Source organism: Chlamydomonas reinhardtii, chromosome 10 (genome assembly GCF_000002595.2).
Source record: "Chlamydomonas reinhardtii strain CC-503 cw92 mt+ chromosome 10, whole genome shotgun sequence".
Taxonomy (NCBI): Eukaryota; Viridiplantae; Chlorophyta; class Chlorophyceae; order Chlamydomonadales; family Chlamydomonadaceae; genus Chlamydomonas; species Chlamydomonas reinhardtii.
In genome coordinates, this window is record NC_057013.1 from 3,261,159 (window position 1) to 3,280,418 (window position 19,260).

General features: G+C 67.9%; 3 protein-coding genes across 3 annotated transcripts; 2 read left to right on the forward strand and 1 right to left on the reverse strand.

The window, feature by feature from the left end:
• Positions 1 to 30: 30 nt before the first annotated feature.
• On the forward strand, positions 31 to 5,978 carry CHLRE_10g443150v5 (uncharacterized protein). Its single transcript, XM_043066827.1, has 4 exons — positions 31 to 274; positions 487 to 4,371; positions 4,483 to 4,905; positions 5,100 to 5,978. Exons 2-4 carry the CDS (start codon positions 610 to 612, stop codon positions 5,607 to 5,609), a joined length of 4,695 nt encoding a protein of 1,564 aa, XP_042920224.1. The 5' UTR covers positions 31 to 274; positions 487 to 609; the 3' UTR covers positions 5,610 to 5,978.
• A 2,364-nt stretch (positions 5,979 to 8,342) lies between these two features.
• On the reverse strand, positions 8,343 to 14,090 carry CHLRE_10g443250v5 (uncharacterized protein). Its single transcript, XM_001690285.2, has 12 exons — positions 13,869 to 14,090; positions 13,654 to 13,794; positions 13,523 to 13,592; positions 13,165 to 13,379; positions 11,934 to 12,063; positions 11,508 to 11,652; positions 10,606 to 10,815; positions 10,291 to 10,389; positions 10,097 to 10,154; positions 9,695 to 9,857; positions 9,337 to 9,473; positions 8,343 to 9,115 (listed from the first exon to the last, which is right to left on the reverse strand). Exons 1-12 carry the CDS (start codon positions 13,953 to 13,955, stop codon positions 8,903 to 8,905), a joined length of 1,668 nt encoding a protein of 555 aa, XP_001690337.1. The 5' UTR covers positions 13,956 to 14,090; the 3' UTR covers positions 8,343 to 8,902.
• A 130-nt stretch (positions 14,091 to 14,220) lies between these two features.
• CHLRE_10g443300v5 (uncharacterized protein) lies at positions 14,221 to 19,252 on the forward strand. Its single transcript, XM_001690457.2, has 12 exons — positions 14,221 to 14,333; positions 14,411 to 14,498; positions 14,577 to 14,644; positions 14,762 to 14,812; positions 14,933 to 15,029; positions 15,171 to 15,436; positions 15,605 to 15,761; positions 15,946 to 16,083; positions 16,399 to 16,515; positions 16,708 to 17,206; positions 17,457 to 18,080; positions 18,287 to 19,252. Exons 1-12 carry the CDS (start codon positions 14,302 to 14,304, stop codon positions 18,586 to 18,588), a joined length of 2,439 nt encoding a protein of 812 aa, XP_001690509.1. The 5' UTR covers positions 14,221 to 14,301; the 3' UTR covers positions 18,589 to 19,252.
• The last annotated feature ends 8 nt before the right edge of the window (positions 19,253 to 19,260 follow it).

A 19,260-nucleotide genomic window follows, 5' to 3' on the forward strand; every position in this document is an offset into this window, starting at 1 on the left:
GCATACCAATTTGTGCTTAATACCTTCATAATCCTACTGCAGCACACTTATAGTCCCTTTCTGAGTTGCAGCGTGCACTTGCAACCTCGTAAAGACCTGTTAACATTACGGCGTTATTGAGCTCACAATCAACCTGTTGAAATACAACCAGCGTCAAGAGGAGGTCCTGCGTTTTTTAGTGCCACAGTTCTAAACAGTGGCATTCAACCCCCGGAGTTTGTCTCGGCGGAACCACTTGAACTTTGCGCAACTGACCAAAATGTGTCTTTAGTAGGTGAGACATTTGAGCGGTAACCAAACCGCATGGCGATGCGGTCCGCGTCCTCTGCTTCTCGCGCACACTTTGGCAAAACGTTGGCCTCATATGATGGGAATGACACAACCGTGTCCTCTCACATTGGTGCTGATCCCGGGCTTGGACGTATGGGAGCGGGTTGGGCACCCTCGCGACAAGTCACACAGCACGCGCTCCCCCCTCGCCTGCAGGTTGTATACAACTGACCCCATGTTCAGGGCGCGGTTCAGGGTCGCCATGGCCCACCACACACGCAGCCCCTAGCTCACACTGAGCTGCCTCGTGAAGCTACCCAGTCGACACGCGACTCAACCATGGTCCGCAAGGCTGTTCGCACCTACTCACAGATCCTCACTGATTTTGAGAAGTCGGATGCACATGACGCCCGCATCCGGGCCTATTACGAGCCCGCAACGCCGCCAGGCGGCGGCGGCGGCAACGCAGCTGCTGCTACTGCCGGTGCTACTGCTGCCACTGCTGCCGTCAGCGGCTCTGCCACTGCGACGCGGCAGCGCCCGGCCAGCGCCAGCGCCGCTAGCGTCTCCGGCGGCGGCGCGACCGGGCAGCGGCGGCACCGCTACTCGCACGTCCTGGACTGGAACGACGACATCACCGCCATACTCAACATAGACAAACACGACGGCGGCGTGCGTGCCGCCAGCGCCGCCGGAGGCGCCGCCGCCGCCAGCAGCGGCCGCGCCTCCCGCGCGCTGGCTGCGGCGCTGCAGGGTGCAGTGGAGGCGGCGGCCAGCATGAAGTTGTCACCGGCGCCCACCTCGCAGCCCGCCAGCAAGCTGGCGGAGCGGCTGCTGCGGGCCACAACCGCGCCGCTGGCGCCGCCGCCGCCGCCAGCGTCAGGGGTAGGAGGGGGAGGCGGCCTGGTGAGCACGGGCTCGCGCAGCGGCACGCCGGCAGCTATGGGCACCGCCGGCGGCGTTCGGACGGCGTGGGGCGCAGGCACCAGTGCAGGGGAGCAAGGAGCGGCTCCGGGCTCGCCGACCGGGCGGCCGGGCTCGCCCAAACGGACAGCAGGCGGCGTGCTGACCGGCGGCGTGGGAGACCTGCACGGGGTGCCGGCTACTGGGGGCGGGCCACTACTGTCGGCATCCGCGCGCCTGATGTACTACGGCCACTCGCGGCAGCGGCCCACCAGCGCAGTCGGCACGGCAGCGGGTGCAGGGGCCGGCGGCGCCGGCGCCCGCGGCGCTGCCGCGGCTGGCAGCACAGGCCGTGGGGTCCGGCCCACCTCGGCACCCATCCACGCCACCGCGCACCCGGGCGCGACGTTTCCGCTGGGCGCCGGCGCCGCGGCGCGGCCGGCCTGGGCGGTGGCGAGCCTTGGCGCTGTGGTGGGCTCCGCCCCCAACGCGGCGGCGGCGGGTGCGGCCAACACGCTCTCGCCCAAGCGCCGCCGGCCCTTCTCCGCGCGGCCCGCCAGCGGCGCCGCCAACCTGCGCGCCTCCAGCTTCCACTACCCGGGCGCCACCGCACCGGGCGCAGCTGGAGCGGCCGCGGCGGCGGCGATGGCGGGCGCCGCCGCCTCGCCCTATGCCGCCTCCAGCGCCGCCTACGTCAGCCGCCGCCGGCCGGCCTCCGCCTACCCATCGCTCTCCGCCACCGGCACCGCCGCCGCCGACGGGCGCAGCCTCAGCCTCACCATGCCGCGTGACGCCGGCGGCGGCGGTGCGACTGGCGCCGGCGCCTGGTCGCCTCCTGTGTCGCCGGGGCCCGCGGTGACCAAGTCCGTGGCTCGCAACCTTGGAGTGGACCCGCGCTCGCTAGCACTGACGCAGCCCAAGCGCGGGCCCAGCAACGGTCTGGTGGTGCGGGACCCGGTGGGGCCGCAGCTGGTGCCGGCGCGGCGGCCCGCCTCCGCCTCCGCATCACGACCCGCGTCGGCGGCGGCCGCACGGCCGATGTCGGCGGGCCCAGGCGGCGCGGGTGGCGCCGCCGGCGCCGGTTACACCGCTGCGTTTGCTGCAACTGGCGGCGCGGGAGGGAGCGGGCGGCTGGAGGGCATTGTGGAAGCGGGCGAGGCCTTGAGCAGGACACACCCGCAGCACCAGCAGGGCCTGCGGCCGGAGGAGAGCGCGCTAAGCAGCCGCACAGGCATGTCGCTCACCTCCTCCGCACCCGGCGGCGGCGTCAGCGGCAGCGGCGCGGCGGCGGCGGCTGCCGACGCCAGCCTGGCGCGGCGCCGGCACGGGGCGCTGTCGGCAGCGCGCAAGACGCTGTGGAACCGGATCGCGGACGCGGCCGGCCTCGCGCCGTACGAAATCCAAAGTACGGATCCCGAGGTGCTGGCGGCGGGCGGGCCGGCGCTGGGCGGCGGCGGCGACCCCACCACGGCGGCGACGGCGGCGGCGCTGGCAGCGGGCGCTCCTGGCGGCTCGGAGTACCTGGCGGCCTATTTAGCGCAGCAGGCGGCGGCGGGGCCGGCCGGAGGCGGCAGCGGCGCCGGCAGCCGGCTGGGCTCCCGCGGCCCCTCCACCCGCCCCTCCCGCAGCGTCAGCCCCGAGCCCTTTGGCATGGCCAACGCCCCCAGCATGCCAAACCGCGGCGCAGGGGCTGCTGCAGGCGCGGCAGCTGGGGTGTGGCCGACGTTTGGGCAGTTCGCGGCGTCACAGCCCTACTCGCACCTACACCCGGATGCGGCGGCGGCGGGCAGTGGCGGCCGGGCGCAAGCGCAGGTGCAGTTGGGGTCGGGCTTTGGCACCACAGACGTGGAGTTGGTGGCTGGGTCGAGGGTGCGGGGCCCGGCAGGCGCGGCGACGCCCGCACCTGAGCCCGAGGGCGGCGCCCCGGGGGCAGCCGGCGGTCGGGATGCGGACCCGTCTGCGCTGATGGCGCAGGCGGCGGCGGCGGCCCGCCGTGAGCTGCTGGTGGAACGGGCGCCGGGTGAGCAGGCATACGGCCAGGAGGAGGAGCAGGAGGAGGAGCAGGAGGAGGAGCAGGCGGTGGAGGCGAATGAGGTGGAGGAGGAATGGCAGCAGGCGCAGGAGGGCGGCGAGGCGGCCGGGGGCTCGGGGGCTCGGCTCCGCAAGGGCTCCGTCGTGCGGCGCCCCAGCACCCGCAACGTCCACGCCGCCGCCGCCTTTCCTGAAGACGATGACGATAAGGTGGATGAGGAGGAGGGCGAGGCCCGGGCTGTGGCGCCGGGTCAGGACCGGTGTAACGGGGAGGGGCTGGCAGAGGGGCAGGCAGCGGAGGAGACGCCTGCGGACGAGGCCGACGAGGCCGAGGACGAGGCCGAGGGCGAGGAGGCAGGCAGCTACGGCAGCTACTCGGACGAGGGCGGCAGCTCGCCCGCTGGCGCCGCCGCCGCCGCGGCCGCCCGCCGCCACGTGCAGTGGGGCGCCAACGTGCACTCGCCGCGGCCCCACAGCCACCAAACCACCGCCATCACCGCCGCCCCGGCTGCTCCTGCGGCCGCTGCGGCTGCAGCTGCCGGCAGCCACCACCGCCCGGCCTCGCCGACTGGGGGCGGCGCCAGCAGCCTCCGCCGCACCACCAGCAGCACCAGCAGCGGCGGCAGGCAAGGCGCCGCCACCGCCGCACACGGCACCCACGAGCCGCATGGCCGCCCGCCGCGTCCCCACAGCCAAGCCCAGGGCCACAGCAGCCACGGCCACACACACGGCCGCTCGCCGCCCTCACACCCCAAGCCGGTGCCGCAGTACCCGCACCCCTCACTCAACCAGCACGCCGCCGCCGCCGCCAAGGCGCGCGCCAAGGCCCGGTCCAAGGGCGGCCGCGCGCCGGCCCGCCGCGGGGCCGTCGACGAGCTGCCCTCCGTGGAGGTCACCACCGCCGCGGGCTCCCTGGGCCGCGCGCGGCTGTCAGTGCAGGGCGGGGACCCAGGGGAGGCGGCGGCGGCGGCGGCGGCGCAAGCCGCCGCCGCGGCGGCGGCGCGGCGCGGTAGCGCCGGCGGCGGCAGCGGGCAGCAGCACCCGCAGCAGCGCAGTGTGCATGACCTGCTGCTGCCGTCCGGTGGCGGTGCGGCTGACGAGCCGGCCTACACGGACAAGGGCTTCTACGAGCTGGTGGCGCGGGTGGAGGAGCCGGCGGATGTGCAGGTGGGAAGCGTGCCGGGCGGCGGCGGGAGTGTGCCGTACGTGCGTGGCGCAGCCCGTCCCTTTGTTGCACGAGCAACCCGCCCATGTTGTCCTTCTCCCCTCACCCCTCAGGGCTGGCTCTTCAACGTCTACCTCACGGAGATAGTGCCCGGCGAGTCCGTCGCGCGCCGTACCTGCGTGGCCGCCTGCGTCTCCGCCGACGCCCACAACCAACTCCTGGTCCCGCAACCCGCACCCCCCGCTCCCCCATCCACCGCCCCATCCCCCGCTTCATCCGCCGCCGACGCCCGGCCCGGCACGGCGCTGCTCTCGCCGCCGCCCCTGCCCGCGCCTCCTGCCGTGGGGCCGCTGATCAGTCCTGCCGACCTGTTGCCCTGGGTGTCTCGCCCGGAGCAACTGTTCGGGCACTGGCTGCGGCTGGAGGCGTACGCCATCGCGCCGGTGGCTGAGAAGGTTGTGGACGGCGTGACCTTCATGGGGTTGCTGGAGGACGCCCAGGACCCGCCGCCGCCGCCCAAGCTGTCCAAGCTGCAGGTGTGGAGGGAGGGATCGGGAGGGATAGGGAGGGAGGGAGGGATAGGGAGGCGTAAGGAGGACGCGAGGGTGGGGAGGACAGGGCTGCAAACCATGGGTGGGGTAGTTGTGGCCGTGAGCTGCGGGTAGAGCACTGACCGCCCTGTGCTGCCATGTCTGACCATGCCTTCGTCGTACCGCTCAACGGCTCACAGGTTGTGGAGGTGCGGCCGGTGGGCAGTGACGCGCCGGGCTCGGGCCGCACCAGCACCAGCGGCCTGGGCGGCGGCGGCGGCGCGGGCGGAGCCGGCGGTGGCGGCGGCGCCATGCGTTGGAGCGGCAATGGTGGGGGGTCCGGCATGGGCATGGGTGTGGGTGTGGGGGGCGGGCCGTCTTTCCGCATGAGCAGTAATGGCGTGGGGGTTATAACCCCGCCGTTGCGGCTCAGCAATAGCGGCGTGGGGGCGCTGCCGCTGCCCATGAGGCTGAGCAGCAGCGGTCAGGGCGCGCGGACCAACAGCAATGGACTGGCGGCGGCGGCGGCGGGGATGGTGGGCGGTGGCGTGGGCGCCCCGGCGGCGGGCCTGGCGGGTGGCAGCTTCCGTGGAGGCCGGGCGGCGGACTCGGCAGCGGCGTTTGGGACGGGAGCGGGCGCGGCGGGAGCCGCCGGCGGGGGAGTGCCGGCTCCGCGGGCGAGCAACAGCGGCCGCAGGATTGCGATGTGAGCTACGTGCGAGAAGGATTGAACTTGGGGGGAGGGGTAGTTGTTGGGTGTTTGTGTATGGGCACCGGACGCCTGTGGCAGAGGCCGCGGCGTGGGTGGCTCGCGCTGTGTGGGGTGTCGGTCGGAATAAGCATTGACCAGGAATTAATCGGGTGGCTGCATTGTTTAGTTAGGACTTGTAAATTGCATTAGGCTAGGTCGTGTGAAGAGCTCGAGGCTGTGTTGATTATAAGGATTGACGCTCAGGGCATGGCGCTAAGTGGGACCCCATGTCACATGCCACACAGGCGTGCGTGTGGCTGGACAGACAGGCAGGCAGGCAGGGTGATTGCTCCATGTGCGCGTGTTACATATGCAACACTGTTCCGCTTCCGTGATGTGCCCCGGCAAGCACCGTGGTCTACACACTTTCTTGTCTGACAGACATTGGCAGCACGAGTGGAAGCAGGCGGAGGGGGAGACTCGGCCACGACAGCACCACACCACCACATGCACCAGACTGCACGTAAACCAGACCCGTGCACCCTCTGCACCGCCACCATGCCACTGCCATGCACCGCCACCATGCCACTGCCAACCCCATCGCCTGCAGCTCTCCCTCTCCTAGCGGCCCATGCCGGGGCCGTGTGTCCCTTCGCACGCGCCTAGTGCCGCGCCTTGGCCCGGGAGCCCGGCACGGCCTTCACGGTGGCGCCAGACTCCGGGCCGCCCAGGTCACGGAACTGCAGGCAGCACACCAGGAGGGGCAGCGGCGGGAGTGGGGGCAGGGACAGGGGCAGGGGCAGCAGCAGTAGGAGCAGGGGCAGGGCCAGGGGGCGGAAGCATGAGGAGCAGGGGCAGGAGGAGGGCAGCAGCAGGAGGGCGGCGGGCAGGAGGGGAACCAGAAGGCGCGCGGGCGGGAGCTGATGAGTTTGGTGGCCTTGCAAAGCACCGGCCACAGTCGCTGCACAAAGCCATTAACGACACCGAGTCGTTGCCTTCCTCTCAGGGGTCGTATCTTGTTTTTGGGGTGATGTCTAGCTCCAGACAAAAACGGCTGGGTGGCTGCCGTCTTTTGTCTGGGCACATGGCGGTTTGGGGGCTTCCCCATAGGAACTCGGACAAAACCCGCCCCAAACCCGGGCCAACAAAGTCTTGCTTCAGACATTAGCCCCCGGGAGGAATGTCTAGGAAACGGCCAAAATGGCCGATTAATGTCTGGAGACATTAAGATAGGAGCCCTGCTTCCTCTCTTTCACAAGTCCCACCAAACCGAGTCCCACTGCCGCTCGTTGCTATACCCTGCCGGGCCTCCCGCACCGTCACCCGTCGTCAGCTGGCGCCCCTCCACTCTCCTGTCTCCTCCACCATCAACACGCGGACGCGACGCGCTCAAGGCTCACCTCCTGCTCCTCCCGCTGCCGGCGGCCCTCCGCTGCCGCCTCCTGCTCCGAGTGCACCGCCGGCGCCCCCGCCACGCCCATCTCGGCCGCCGGCACCTCCGCCAGGGAGCCCAGCTCGCGGTCGTCCTGCAGGTGCGGTGTGAGGGGGATGTAGGTGGGAGGCGGGCAGACAGACGGCAGCAAGGCAGAACCGAGGGAGGAGTGAGAGGAGGGCCCAAGTCACGCAGCCGCAAGGCCGGGGGGCACGCCGGCATAGGCAGAGCGGAATGGCGCATGCTGGCGAGAGCAGGATGACACATGCAGCAGGGCGGGGGGGAGGGCCCCGCCAGTGAATCGCCCAGGAGCCGCTCCACCCTGCCGCACCACCCTGCCGCCCCCCCTTCTCCGCCACGGCCTCACGGCTTCTCCGCCACGGCCTCACGGCCTCACGGCCTCACCGGGTCGCGCTGCTGGCGCTGCTCCCGGGGCTCCAGCTGCAAGGGGCCGCCCGGCAGCACCCCAGACATGGCGGCCGCCGCCTGCTGCGCCGCCGCCTGCTGCTGCTCCGGCGGCTGGCCGCGGCCGGGCATGACGCCACCGCCCAGGCTGGCGCCGCCGGTGGTGGCGCTGCCGGGGCCCACCGCGGTGGCTGGCTGGCTGCGGGGGTCGAGGCGGGGTTCAGCGCGAGCCGCGAGGGGGATAAGCACAGGCGCCGCGGAACCAGGGAAGGGGCTAGCCACTCAGGCAACATCGCCGGTCTGGGGCAATGCAACTGTGAAGCACCGCCACCATGCCACTGCCATCCCCCATCGCCTGCAGCTCTCCCCCTCCTAGTGGTCCATGCCGGGGCGATGTGTGCGGCCAGCATACGGCCCTAGTGCCGAGGAGTGCCGCGCCTTGGCTCGGGAGCCCGCCACGGCCTTCGCGGTGGCGCCAGACTCCGGGCCGCCTAGGTCACGAAACTGCAGGCAGCAGAATCCGTTGCAGGGCCGGTCTGAGGCGGTAATGGAACAGAAGCGGCATCCACTGCACCTTGTGCCCTGGCACGACGTGGGCTGTCCTGATAGGAGCCCTACGCGGCTGTGGCAGCGCAATCCCACGCGCTCTGTGGCGTGGGGGTGGGGGCGAGGTGCTGTGTGGCAACCCCGCCTGTTGCAGCCTGGCAGCCGACACGCGCGGCCCGTAGCACCCCTGGTGCCAGTGGCACGGGCGGCGGCCAACGGCGAATCAAAATGTGGCTCCAGTGCGGTGTGGTGCGGCACTGTGGTGGCGCCAGGGCCTGCTGGAGCACTGAATGGAGGCTGGTAGGCGCATGAGCGCCGCTGGAAACACGGGCTGACCCCTAGCAATGTCGTGAGACCAAGGAACCCAAATTCCATCCAGCCTTACAGCACAAACCAGTGGCTCCCAGCCGGCAGCCTTGCTAGTGGGGTGCCAAGACGCCACACCCACAGCACGAGCTTAAGAACCCAGTTAAGAACCCCTACGTCCGCTGTGCACGCAATGGCGTGCCCTTCAGCCGACGCACCCCCGGTGACGTCAAGCCCCCAGCAGGAACTCAGTTGCTACATTCCGGGAACGTCCAAGCCAGTCAAATGCTCTCTCGCCATGACGTCCTCCCTCTTTCCTGATTAGTTGCGCCTCCAGGGGCGCCCACACACATGTACAGCATGCACGACCGGCGGTTGCCACCTGGAACCGAAGCCGCACCGCAACGCCCGCCGCTCGCTCGCTCTTGTGCTCCCCCACCCACGCAACCTCCAGCCCCTCCGCCCCTACCTACGTACGCCGCCAGGGCTTTCTTCCACACACCCACGTGACACCCAACCCCACTGCCCCAACCCCACCCGCTCCTCCTCCTCCTCCTCCTCCACGCATACACCACAACAGGCCGCCCCATCTTCCAACACCCCAGCACCTCAGCAGCGGCCCCTTACTCTGCCAGCATGCGCTCGCTGTCCACGTTGTCGTGGTCCTCCACCTCGGGCGCCCCGCCGCGCGGCCCGCTGCCCCTGTCCTTTTTGGACAGGCCGCTCACGATGTCGTCGATGCGCAGCAGCATCTGCGCGCTCTCCACCGCCGTCTTGATGGTCTGCGCCTTCACCTGGTACGGCTCCCACACGCCCAGCTCCTTCATGTCCTTCACCTGCGTGTGTGTCAGTGTGTTTTGTGGCGTTTGGGGTCAGGGCGGGTCGGTGTCACCGCGGGTCGAGGCTAGAGGAAGTTTGCGGCTTGGGGAGCAGATGACTGTGTGGGTGCGTTTGGTGCGGGGTAGTTGTAGACCGCGGCCTCCACAGGTCGCGGTATGGAAGACGACGCGGTGCGCCTACCCCCACCCAGCCCGCGAGCCTCCCACGGCCTGCTCACCTCGCCCGACTCGCCGTCGATGCCCCAGCAGCAGGCGGCGCTCTCCGCGTGCTTGGCGCGCAGCTTGGTGAGCGTGCGGATGACGTTGGCGCCGCAGTTCTGGGCCAGCGTGCGCGGGATGACCTCCATGGCCACGCCTGCCCAGTGGCGGGTGGTGGGGGTGGTGACCGGGATGGTGGACACGCACTTAGCAATCGGTACACGGCACCAAAGCCGGGTGCCGAGGCGCCCACAGGCCAGAGCAGGCAGACAACCAACCCCCAGCCCAGCCTACCCGCTCTCAGACCTCGCTTCCCCATGACCTGTACCGCTGCCGCGCCGCGCCGCCCCGCCCGATCTTCCAGTGGCCTCAACTCACCCACGGCCTTGTAGGGCCAGGACTCCACGCCCTCCACGGTTGCGGCGCGCATGGCCAGTCCGTGGCTGACCGCCATCTCGCAGGCGCCGCCGCCCGGCACCAGGCGCGGGTCCAGGCAGATGTTGCGGGCCACACCCATGGCGTCAGTCAGGTTGCGCTCCACCTGGAGGATGGGCGAGGGCGGGGACGAGCCAACCATGATTAGCTAGGCGGGGTGTGTGGGTTAGTGGGTTGAGTGCGTGGGGAACAGGGGTGGGAGTTTGGCGACGTGGGTGTTGTGTAGGTGTCACTTCATGGCCCAGCCTGGCTCAGTGCATGCGTGAGCTGCGGCTGAAGCGCGCGGACAGCTCAACGGCGCCTGCTGCACACTGGCGGGCGGAGGCGGGGGGTGGCGGCTCTCACCTCGTTGAGGATGTCCTTGGAGGCGCCGCGCAGCAGCACCGTGCAGGCCTTGGGCGCCCTGGAGGGGGGGGGACGCGGGCGGGGAGGAGCAGGGCACATACCGTACGGTTCAAGCAGAGCACATACCGAGCCTTCACCCGGCTGCACACGACACAAACACACCGGCGCCCTTCCCCATCCTCGCCCGCACGCACTTGCAGTCCACGATGAAGGTGAAGAACTCGTCACCGATCTTAACGCACTCAAACAGGCCCGCCCCCGTGCCGATGTCCGACTCCTTGATCTCGTCCGTCCTGCGGGGGTTTGCCAGCAAGGAGCGTCGTCATGGTGTCAATGTTGTTGTTGGTGGGGACCGCAATTGGCGCGGCGACGGCAGCCGAACTCGCCCTTTTGTGAAAGGCACGAGCACCGCTCACATCCAACGCGGGCGGCTTTTGCCAAAATGCCCGGACAAACGGCGCCCTCCTGCACCACATCCCCTGTCCTCCCGGGCCCTCACGATCACCCACCGGTTGACGATGGTGGCGCCGCACGCGCGCGCGATGCGGTTGTTGTCGGTCTTGCGCAGGCGGCGGATGGCGGACACGCCGGCCTTTGTGAGGTAGTGCGCCGCCAGGTCTGACAGGCCCTTCTCCGTGACCACAACGTCCGGCTTGAAGGCCAGGATGTGCTCGCACTGGCGCTGGATCTGCTCCTCCTCCTGCTTCAGCAGCGCCGCCCTGTGAATGTGTGTTTAGAAAGTGCAGGTGCAGCGGCGCGCGCGTGTGTGTGTGCAGGGGTGCGCGAGACCGCATGAACATGCACGAGAGGTCCGCAACTGCGCATCAGCGGCTGCCAAGGTGGAAGGCGCGCGTGACTGCGGTTGCATCTTGTCCCGCTCTCCTCTGCCGGCCCCGCCCGCCCGCTCCCAGCTGCAAAGCGCCATAAGCCGCTGCGCAGCTGCCACTACGCAGGTCTGCGGCCTGGCTGGTAGCCGGTGAAGTGGGCCCAGCACCCCCTGCCCCTGCTGCTCCAGTCCCTGGTTGCGCCGTGGCGCACCCCGGGCACTCGGCCGCGCCAGCACATGCCGGGCCTGCAAGCTCGGGCCCGGCTCGCCAGGACTACTGGCCGTACTCCAGCTGCGTGTCCTCCAGTTGACACGGCCGCCTCTGCTGTATCGACTGCCGCAGCTGCACGCCTCCGCCGAGCAGGCTGCCGAGCTCCACCATAGCGGTAAAGCGCGCGCCGTGGCGTATCATGGACATTTCGCGCTGACCCAGCGCTCCCCAGGGCGTATCTCGTGCGCGTTCGGGTTGCCCCTCCTGGCACCCGCTGCACCCAACCCGCTGCCCGCGCCCCCGCCACCACCACTTCTACCACCGCCTCTTCCATTCCCCAACCAACCCGCCGCCACCCTCTGCTACCCACGCACCAGTCCTCCTCCTTGCTGAGCTCCACGTTGGTCTGGTTCTCGCCCTTCTTGTACTCCAGCGGGCAGTCCAGCAGCAGGATGCGCGGGTTCTCAATGCGCCGCCGCATGCGGCCCGGCACCACCACGTCCTTGTTGAACATCACACCTGCCGGGACAGGGGTTGCGAGGTTGCGGCAGAGGGAACAAGGTAAGGGTGGCCCATGGCGTTAAGGTGTATGTGTAGCTGTTCATGGAGAACGGAGTGATATATGGATGGGAAAGACGGACAACGACACAGAGCCCCGCATGAGTCAGAGCCCCGCATGAGCGACATTGCACGAGTGCTACCGCCCTGCTCACCCACGGCCTGTCCGCTCCTCGCCCGTTGCCTTCAGTGCCTCCACCCCCCCAAAACACACCTCCCACCCAGCCCACTCCAGCACCCACCCTTGAGCACGCGGCAGTCCTCGATCTGGCCTCCGGGGATCTTCTCCACCTTGGCGTAGTTCTTGATGTCGATCTCCTTGTGGTCGCCGTGGTTGACAGTCACGATCTCCACCGCGTCTAGAGCCAGCTCCTGCGCGCGGGTGGGACGGGGTAGAGGGGTTCGTGAGGAGGAAGGGGAGAGCGGCGCAGGTGTGGGCGCGTGTGGTCACCGACGTGACGGTGCGGGTCTGGCGGGTGATGGGGATGGGGCGGGCGATTACGGCCCAACGCAGCGCTGACGGGCTGAGAGGCAGGACAGGCGGTGGCTGCGGCCCCGTGCCTCGTCTGGGCGCGACGGTCTGGCACCAGGCCCAAAACAGCTATGCCGCTGATGCCGTGCCGCTGATGCTGACGGGGTGGGCTGCCATCTCTGCATGCCAAAACCCAGCCCCGCTCCCTCTTCTGCTGCAACCCGACAGCGGCTGCAGCCAGGGTGTGGCCGCCAGCGCCGGCACCGACCCGACAGCTGACGCCGACCAGCCGCAGCAACACACGCCCGGTGCGCCCGCCCCTGCCTGCCTCTTCCCCTGCTGGCCCCGCTCCCTTGCCGCATGTGATGAGGCCGCCGGGCTGCGGGAGGCCCTGATGAGCCCGGCAGCAGCGGCTGTCACCACCGCACTGTGCTGCCGCAACCGAGCTGCAGTGCAGCCGGGGGCAGTCCGCCGCACTCCAAGGACCCGCCGCCAGCGCCGAAACGACAGCGCCACTCGTGCCGTTCGCCGTGGCCCCAACCTGTGCGTGGGCTCCCAGCTCCACTGCATGTCTACCGCGTACCGCTGCATGATGCGCTGCCTACGCCGCCCGCCCTTCTGCTTGCTCCCTGCCGACTGTGCAGGTGGTCCGCCGCAGTTGCTGCCGAATCAAGAGCGGTCTGCCGCTGGCGCTACCCCCTCCCCCACAGCTGTGTTGCTGGCCGCCCGGCCGCATGCGTGGGCGAGGGCACCTCTGCTCCGATGGCCACTGGCGGGCTTTGGCCTTGTGGTTCAGCAGCTATGCCACACCCACGAACGCTCGGAAACACATGTGCGGTGTGCAGCCCCTGCAAACGTGGTGTTCTCCAGTACCGGCAGCACCCTGTCCCGAGTCCCACCCGGCATCAAACACCCTGTGCAAGCCCAATGCTCCAGCCGCTTTCCCCTCCTTTGCAAGGGCCGCCCTCGCCCTAACGAGCCACGCATGCCGCCGAACGCACCGCCATGAGCGTGCCGAAGCGGTGCGTGAATTTGGTGCCAATGCAGCTGTTGACCACGTTCATCATGTGCTTCCGGTCGTTGGTGTCGATGGGGAACGCCAGCTCGTCAATGATTTTCACTGAGTCCTCCAGCGCCTTAGCAAAGCCGCGGACAATCACCGTGGGGTGAATGTTCTTCTCCAGGAAAGGCTCCGCCATGTGGAGCATCTCGCCAGCTGCGAGGATTTAGGGGGAGTGCGAGAGCCGTAGGGGCGCGGGGGTTGAGGGACGCGGGTGTCGGTGCCGCGCAGCCGAGGGGCCGCCGGGGCCGCGCGAATTCCCGATCCCTGACCGTCTCCCGATAGGCTGCTATACTTACCTAGGATGATGACGGACGTGGTGCCGTCGCCCACCTCCTCGTCTTGCGTCCGGCTCAGCTGGATCATCGACTGCGCGCCAAAGAAGACCTTTCAGTGTTGGCCGCGGACCGCCCGCACACACCGGACATACCTTGGCTGCCGGATGGGATACGTCAATCTCACGAAGGATGGCGTGGCCATCGTTTGTGAGCACAATTCCGCCGTTGGGGTCTAGGAGCATCTTAAGCATGGAGCGCGGCCCCAGCGTGGTTCGAATGATGTCCGCGACAGCCTGCGATCAAACCTTTGTTGAAGCTCCGACCTGAAAAGCAGCCTGCCAGGTACCGGCTCCCGCTCTCTGCACACCTTAGCTGCCGCAATGTTGGCAAACTGGGCCTTCTTGCCCGTTTCGCGCTTCGTGTTAGCATTGAGCACCGTCACCGGTAGCTGCATTTTGGCCTAACTGCTTGTCAAATACAGCACAGGGCAAAGAGAAGAAAGCAATCTGACTTTGTAGTGTCTCAGCGTTGCGTAGTTCCCTTTGTGACCTGCTATATAAGACTGTGCTTACAGAGAAATGCTCATCCGATTAGGTTCAGGAGTCTATGCCGGGGTGCGAGACGACTCCCGCGACTCTGCATGGGGCGTGCCATTCCGCACGGTTTTGGGGTCCGCCTGATAGTCCCCGTGTTGTTCAGTATGTTGCACTAGCATTACTGTGTGTCCCGAAATGCTCTAGCGGTAACTGGGTAGCAGGGTTGGGCCCAACGAGATAGAGCGGACGACTTAGCGCTGTGAAATGGAGAAATACTTGGACCTTACGGCGATCGGGTGAGGATAACTGCAAATGCAAAACCTTGGGGACCGTTCCTGAAGCTCGGGGCTGTGTATCCTCGGGAATTTCGCAGGCAGGGCCAGTATGGCACAGCCTATCGTGCCAAGGACAAGTATGATAATCAGCTGTACTGCATCAAGAGGATCCCGATGTCCGCCAAGGTAAGCACGCAGCGCACCGGGTGCCCATGCACTGTTCTGCCGGCTCTGAGTGTGCTTCTTCTTTCGGGCTCTTTACAGGATGACCATGCGGGGGCATTGCGTGAGGCCCAGCTGCTTGATTCGCTGGACCACCCAAACATTATCAGGTAGGACGCGGTTTGTCCGAGAGGCGGGGCAATGGACATGCGGTGGGACTCACCGCCGCACTGATTGCGCCTGCCCCCTTCCCATATTCACTCGTGACACGCCATTATGTGATACAGATACCGTGAGTCCTTTGTCGACAAGGACGGCTCGCTGTGCATCGTTACCAGGTCCGTCCTTTTCACGGTCGCGTCAGGGCTTTGCAATCGTGCGGCACGCTTATTGTAACAGCAAAGATTTAACGGTCACTGCGCCGAGGTAACCGTTCGCGCCTGCAAACCGCCACGCAGCTTCTGTGAGGAGGGTGACCTGTTCAACCGCATCCGCAAGAAGGCAGCGGCTAAGGAGTACTTCACGGAGGACGAGGTCATGAACATGTTTGTGCAGGTGCGGGATGTGGGGTTAGAGGGCGGTGGTGGGGTGGGGGCAAGAACGGCACGCAGGCAGGCCCCTGCGTGTCAGGCCAGGGTGTGGGTGCGATGCACGTTTGTGCATGTGTGCTGACACTGATTCTACGGCCTCGTGCAGATTGCTTCGGCAATCAGCTACATCCACTCCAAGCGCGTGCTGCACCGCGACCTCAAGACCCAGAACATCTTCATCGCCAAGGGGGGCATCATCAAGCTGGGCGACTTCGGTATTTCAAAGGTGCTGGAGCGGACGGACTCGTTCGCCACCACAGTGACGGGCACGCCCTACTACATGGCGCCTGAGATTTGCACGAACCAGCCGTACACCTACAAAAGTGATATCTGGTCGCTGGGCTGCGTGCTGTACGAGCTGTGCACACTCAGGTGGGCACTCTACGCGTCTGCGCGGCGGTGCGGCGGGCGTGCAACTCCACCGCCAAGCGCGCCCTGACAACCGGGGCACCCTGACCGGCTGCAGCTGTGCCGACGTATGCGCTAAACGGCTCTGAAGGCGTGTGTCCTACACACAATGTCCCCTTCATTTGTCTGCAGGCACGCTTTTGCCGCAGACAGCCTGCTGTCGCTGGTGTACCAGATCGTGCGTGGCAACTTCCCCCCCATCCCCACCGACCAGTTCAGCAACGGGCTCAGCGACCTCGTAAACCGCCTGCTGTGGCGCGACCCCGCCACACGCCCCTCCCTCAGCGAGGTGCGGAGCCGCTCACGGTCTGCAGCGGCCATGAGGGCGCCCGGGTGGCTAGGTGCACTAGGCTGGGTGCTGTGGGCTGGGCGGCCTGCTTACAGGGGCTACAATAACAAGCTCTGACATCAACACATCGTGTGTGTGCACGTATCTGTGTCGCTTGTCTGTGCCTGTCTGCGTGCGCGCGTAGGTGTTTAAGCTGCAGTTTGTGCAAAAGCACCTGGACCGCTTCAAGGGGGAGGAGCAGCGCCGCAACCTCAAACAGTCCACCAGCATTTCGCGGCGCAAGCAGCTGCTGGACGCGCAGCCGGGGCCCGGCTACTCGGAGGTGCGGCCACAGCAGGGAGCGAGGGAGGCACCTGCGGCGAGGGGTGTGGTGGGAGGAAGGTTGGGGGCAATGAGGCCAGCGGCACTCAAGGCGGACACAGGGGCAGCCAGAGCGTACAGCTGGAGTGCACCATGCAAGTAACATGGAAAGCACGACGCTGCGGAACTGAGGTTGACCATGTGCCGTGGGACACTCAGCCAACCTCGGCGTTTTGGGGCACAAGCGAGTTAGCAAAGGGCAGCTTTGGAAGGGTTGTGTCGGTGTCAACCTGGTTGCTGACCGGCGCGGGGTCGGTTTTTCATGCTGCCACCGCAGTACGACGGGAACCTGACGCCGAAGCAGAAGCTGGAACGCAAGAAGCAGGTGGACCGCGAGCGGCGCGAGCTGGAGATGCGGGTGGCGGCCATGTCAGCCAACAAGAACCGGGAGCAGGTGGGGGGCGGGGAAGGGGGGGGGGGCAGCACCTTGGCATGGGCAAGGTCGGCCTCTGGGGATACCCAATGGGCGCCTGCCCGCCGTCACGTCGTCATGCCCCGTCCTTCAGCACAGCGCCACGCGCCTCCCTGCCAAACGTTGTACCCACCGACTGAACATGTCTGCACCCCAAACCCGCGGCATGCGCAGGTGGCGGCGCGCAAGAAGGAGATGATCTACGGCTCCAACGTGGGGCTGCCGGGCGCGCAGGTGCATCACCAGCCGCCGCCGCAGGAGCGGGGCTTCGAGGACGACGACATGCCCAACTTGGGCTCCGTGCGCATCGACGACGGCCCGCGCGCCGCCGCGCCGCCCACGCGCCCCGGCAACCGCAGCATCTGGGACGTGGATGTGCCGGAGCCGGGGCCGTCGGTGAACCCCTACGCCGCGACGCTGCCGTCGCAGGCGCGGCAGCAGCAGCAACAGCAGGCGGCGCGGCCGCAGACGTCGCAGCAGGGCGCTCGGGCGTCGCCGGCGGGGAGCGCTGGGCGGCCAGGGGCTGGGGCGCCGCTGCAGCGGCCGGCCACGACGCAGGGCGGCTCACGGGGGACGCCTGGGGCGTACGGCGGCGGCATGTGGGACGACAGCGATGACGTGCTGCAGGGGAGCGTGCGGGGGACGCAGCGCACCGTGCGGGCAGGGCTTCAAGGTGCGTGGGGTTGCTTGCGGGATGCTCTGGGCCATGGCCGGGCTGCTGCGCCTGGGTGGAGATGGGCCAGAGCGCCGTGGTAGTCAAGGACGGGTGGGACGGGACGGGATGACGTAGGGGCGGGACGGCATGATGGGTGGGTTGGGACAAACGTACCGTACGCCAAGTGTCCAGGGTCATATCTCCTAAACTTGCGCTGGGGGCACACCAATGCGTCCTACTGACGCCGCAGCCATGCATGCGCTCGCAGGCACGGCCAGTGCGATGGATGCGGGCGGTGGCGGCGGCGGCAACAACGGCTGGACGTATGGGCGCAATGACGACATGCCCAACATGGGCACCGTGCAGTTCACGCAGGGGCCGGGCTCCTCGGCCTTCGGCGTGGGCGCTCGCGGCTCGCCGGCGCGGCCGCTGGAGTACACGGCCGGCAACCGCACCGGCGCCTCCGACAGCCCCCTGATGGGCTCGGTGGTGCTGGGCAACACACGGACCATGGGGGGCGTGGGCGCGGGCGCGGGCGCCAGCGCGGGCCGGCCAGGCAGCGCCCACAGCCGCGGCGGGCCGGGCGGGAGCATCCTGTCCGCCGGGCCGGAGCGGCCGGCGTCGCCGTACACCGGCGGCGCGCCGCCGTACGGCCATGCCCGCCAGTCGCCGGCACCGGATGCGCGGCGTCCGGCGGCGCAGTATGGCACGCCACCGGGCGGGAGAGCGGGCGGCGGGTACGGGGCGGCGGCGGGCGGCAGCCACCACGGGCACGGGCATCACGGCTCTCATGGCCACGACGACGAGGACGGCTACAGCGATGACTTCGAGGAGGACGACGACGACGAGGGCGTGGTGCAGCAGCGCAACCGCATCATCGCCAATGTAGAAGGTGGGCCGGCGGGCCGGTGGGCAGGTGGTGCGGATTGCGTAGTTGTAGCAGCAGATACGTGACCACAGTGTGCAGTGCGCACGGAAGACGGCAACCTGCCCTAGCAGCCACCTTCGCGGCCCCTGAGCTGCTTTGCTTGACCGCGTGCCTCCGTACAGCCACGCGACACTGATCCATTCCTCCCGATTCTACCGCCACGTCCGCAGACATGGCGAACCGCGGGTACGACGGGCGCGACGGCATTGCGGCGGTGCAGGAGCGTGTGCTCAACACGGGCGCCAAGCACGACAAGGCGCGCATGCTGCGGGCAAACTGCGAGCGCGACCTGGGGTCCAAGTTCAGTGCGGTGTACGACTACCTCAGCCGAGTGCGCAGCCAGAACCCGCCGCCGGAGGAGCGGGAGGTGCAGCGGCGGCTGTTGGAGATCGTGGGCGACAAAAGCAAGATGAACGGCACGTTCCAGGTGGACCAGCTGGTATTCACGGAGCAGATGTATCGCGATAGCTGAAGAGGGGGAGGGGGACGAGGAGCACAATAACGAGCGTGTGTGTCGGCATGCATCTTGAGCAGCGGCTGAAACTAGGTGGTGTTTGTGGGGCAGTGCTGGCAGCGACATAACCGACTATGCAAATAGGAGTGACGTGAGGTGGTGGAGCCGGGAGGCGGGTGGATAGGGTGGGTGGGTGCGGTGAAGCGCGCGTGTGCACCAGCGCGAGTTCGGAACATGCAGTCGTAGTCTGGTGGAGCTGGTGGGTGCATTGTAGGGCGGATTTCTGCTGGGTGAGGTACTGGTGCTGCGGGAGACTGCATTCACCGAAGGATGGAATGGGCTCGAATGTGGTGGAATGCTGCAGGATGCTGAATTCATGAGCAACGGAGCTCTATCTGACGCGGTACAGTGTGGCAAGCACGGGTTCCTATGGTGCCAAGACTTGTCACGTAGCAAGCTCACCGCAACGGGTAAAATCTCAGGGAACTAGGGAACGCTACACCTATACACCAATATGCCTGCTCTCCAAGGCAGTGCCGCTGGGCGTACTGGTTGGTTTTGCCTGGGGCCCCGGGCCTGCAGCGCACAGAACTTCTAGGTGCAGGTGTTTGGGCGTGACGGCCAGGGGAGTCGCAGAGGGTCGCAGGCACAGGCAAGTCCGCGAGTGTAAAAGGGCACGCATGCATGGAT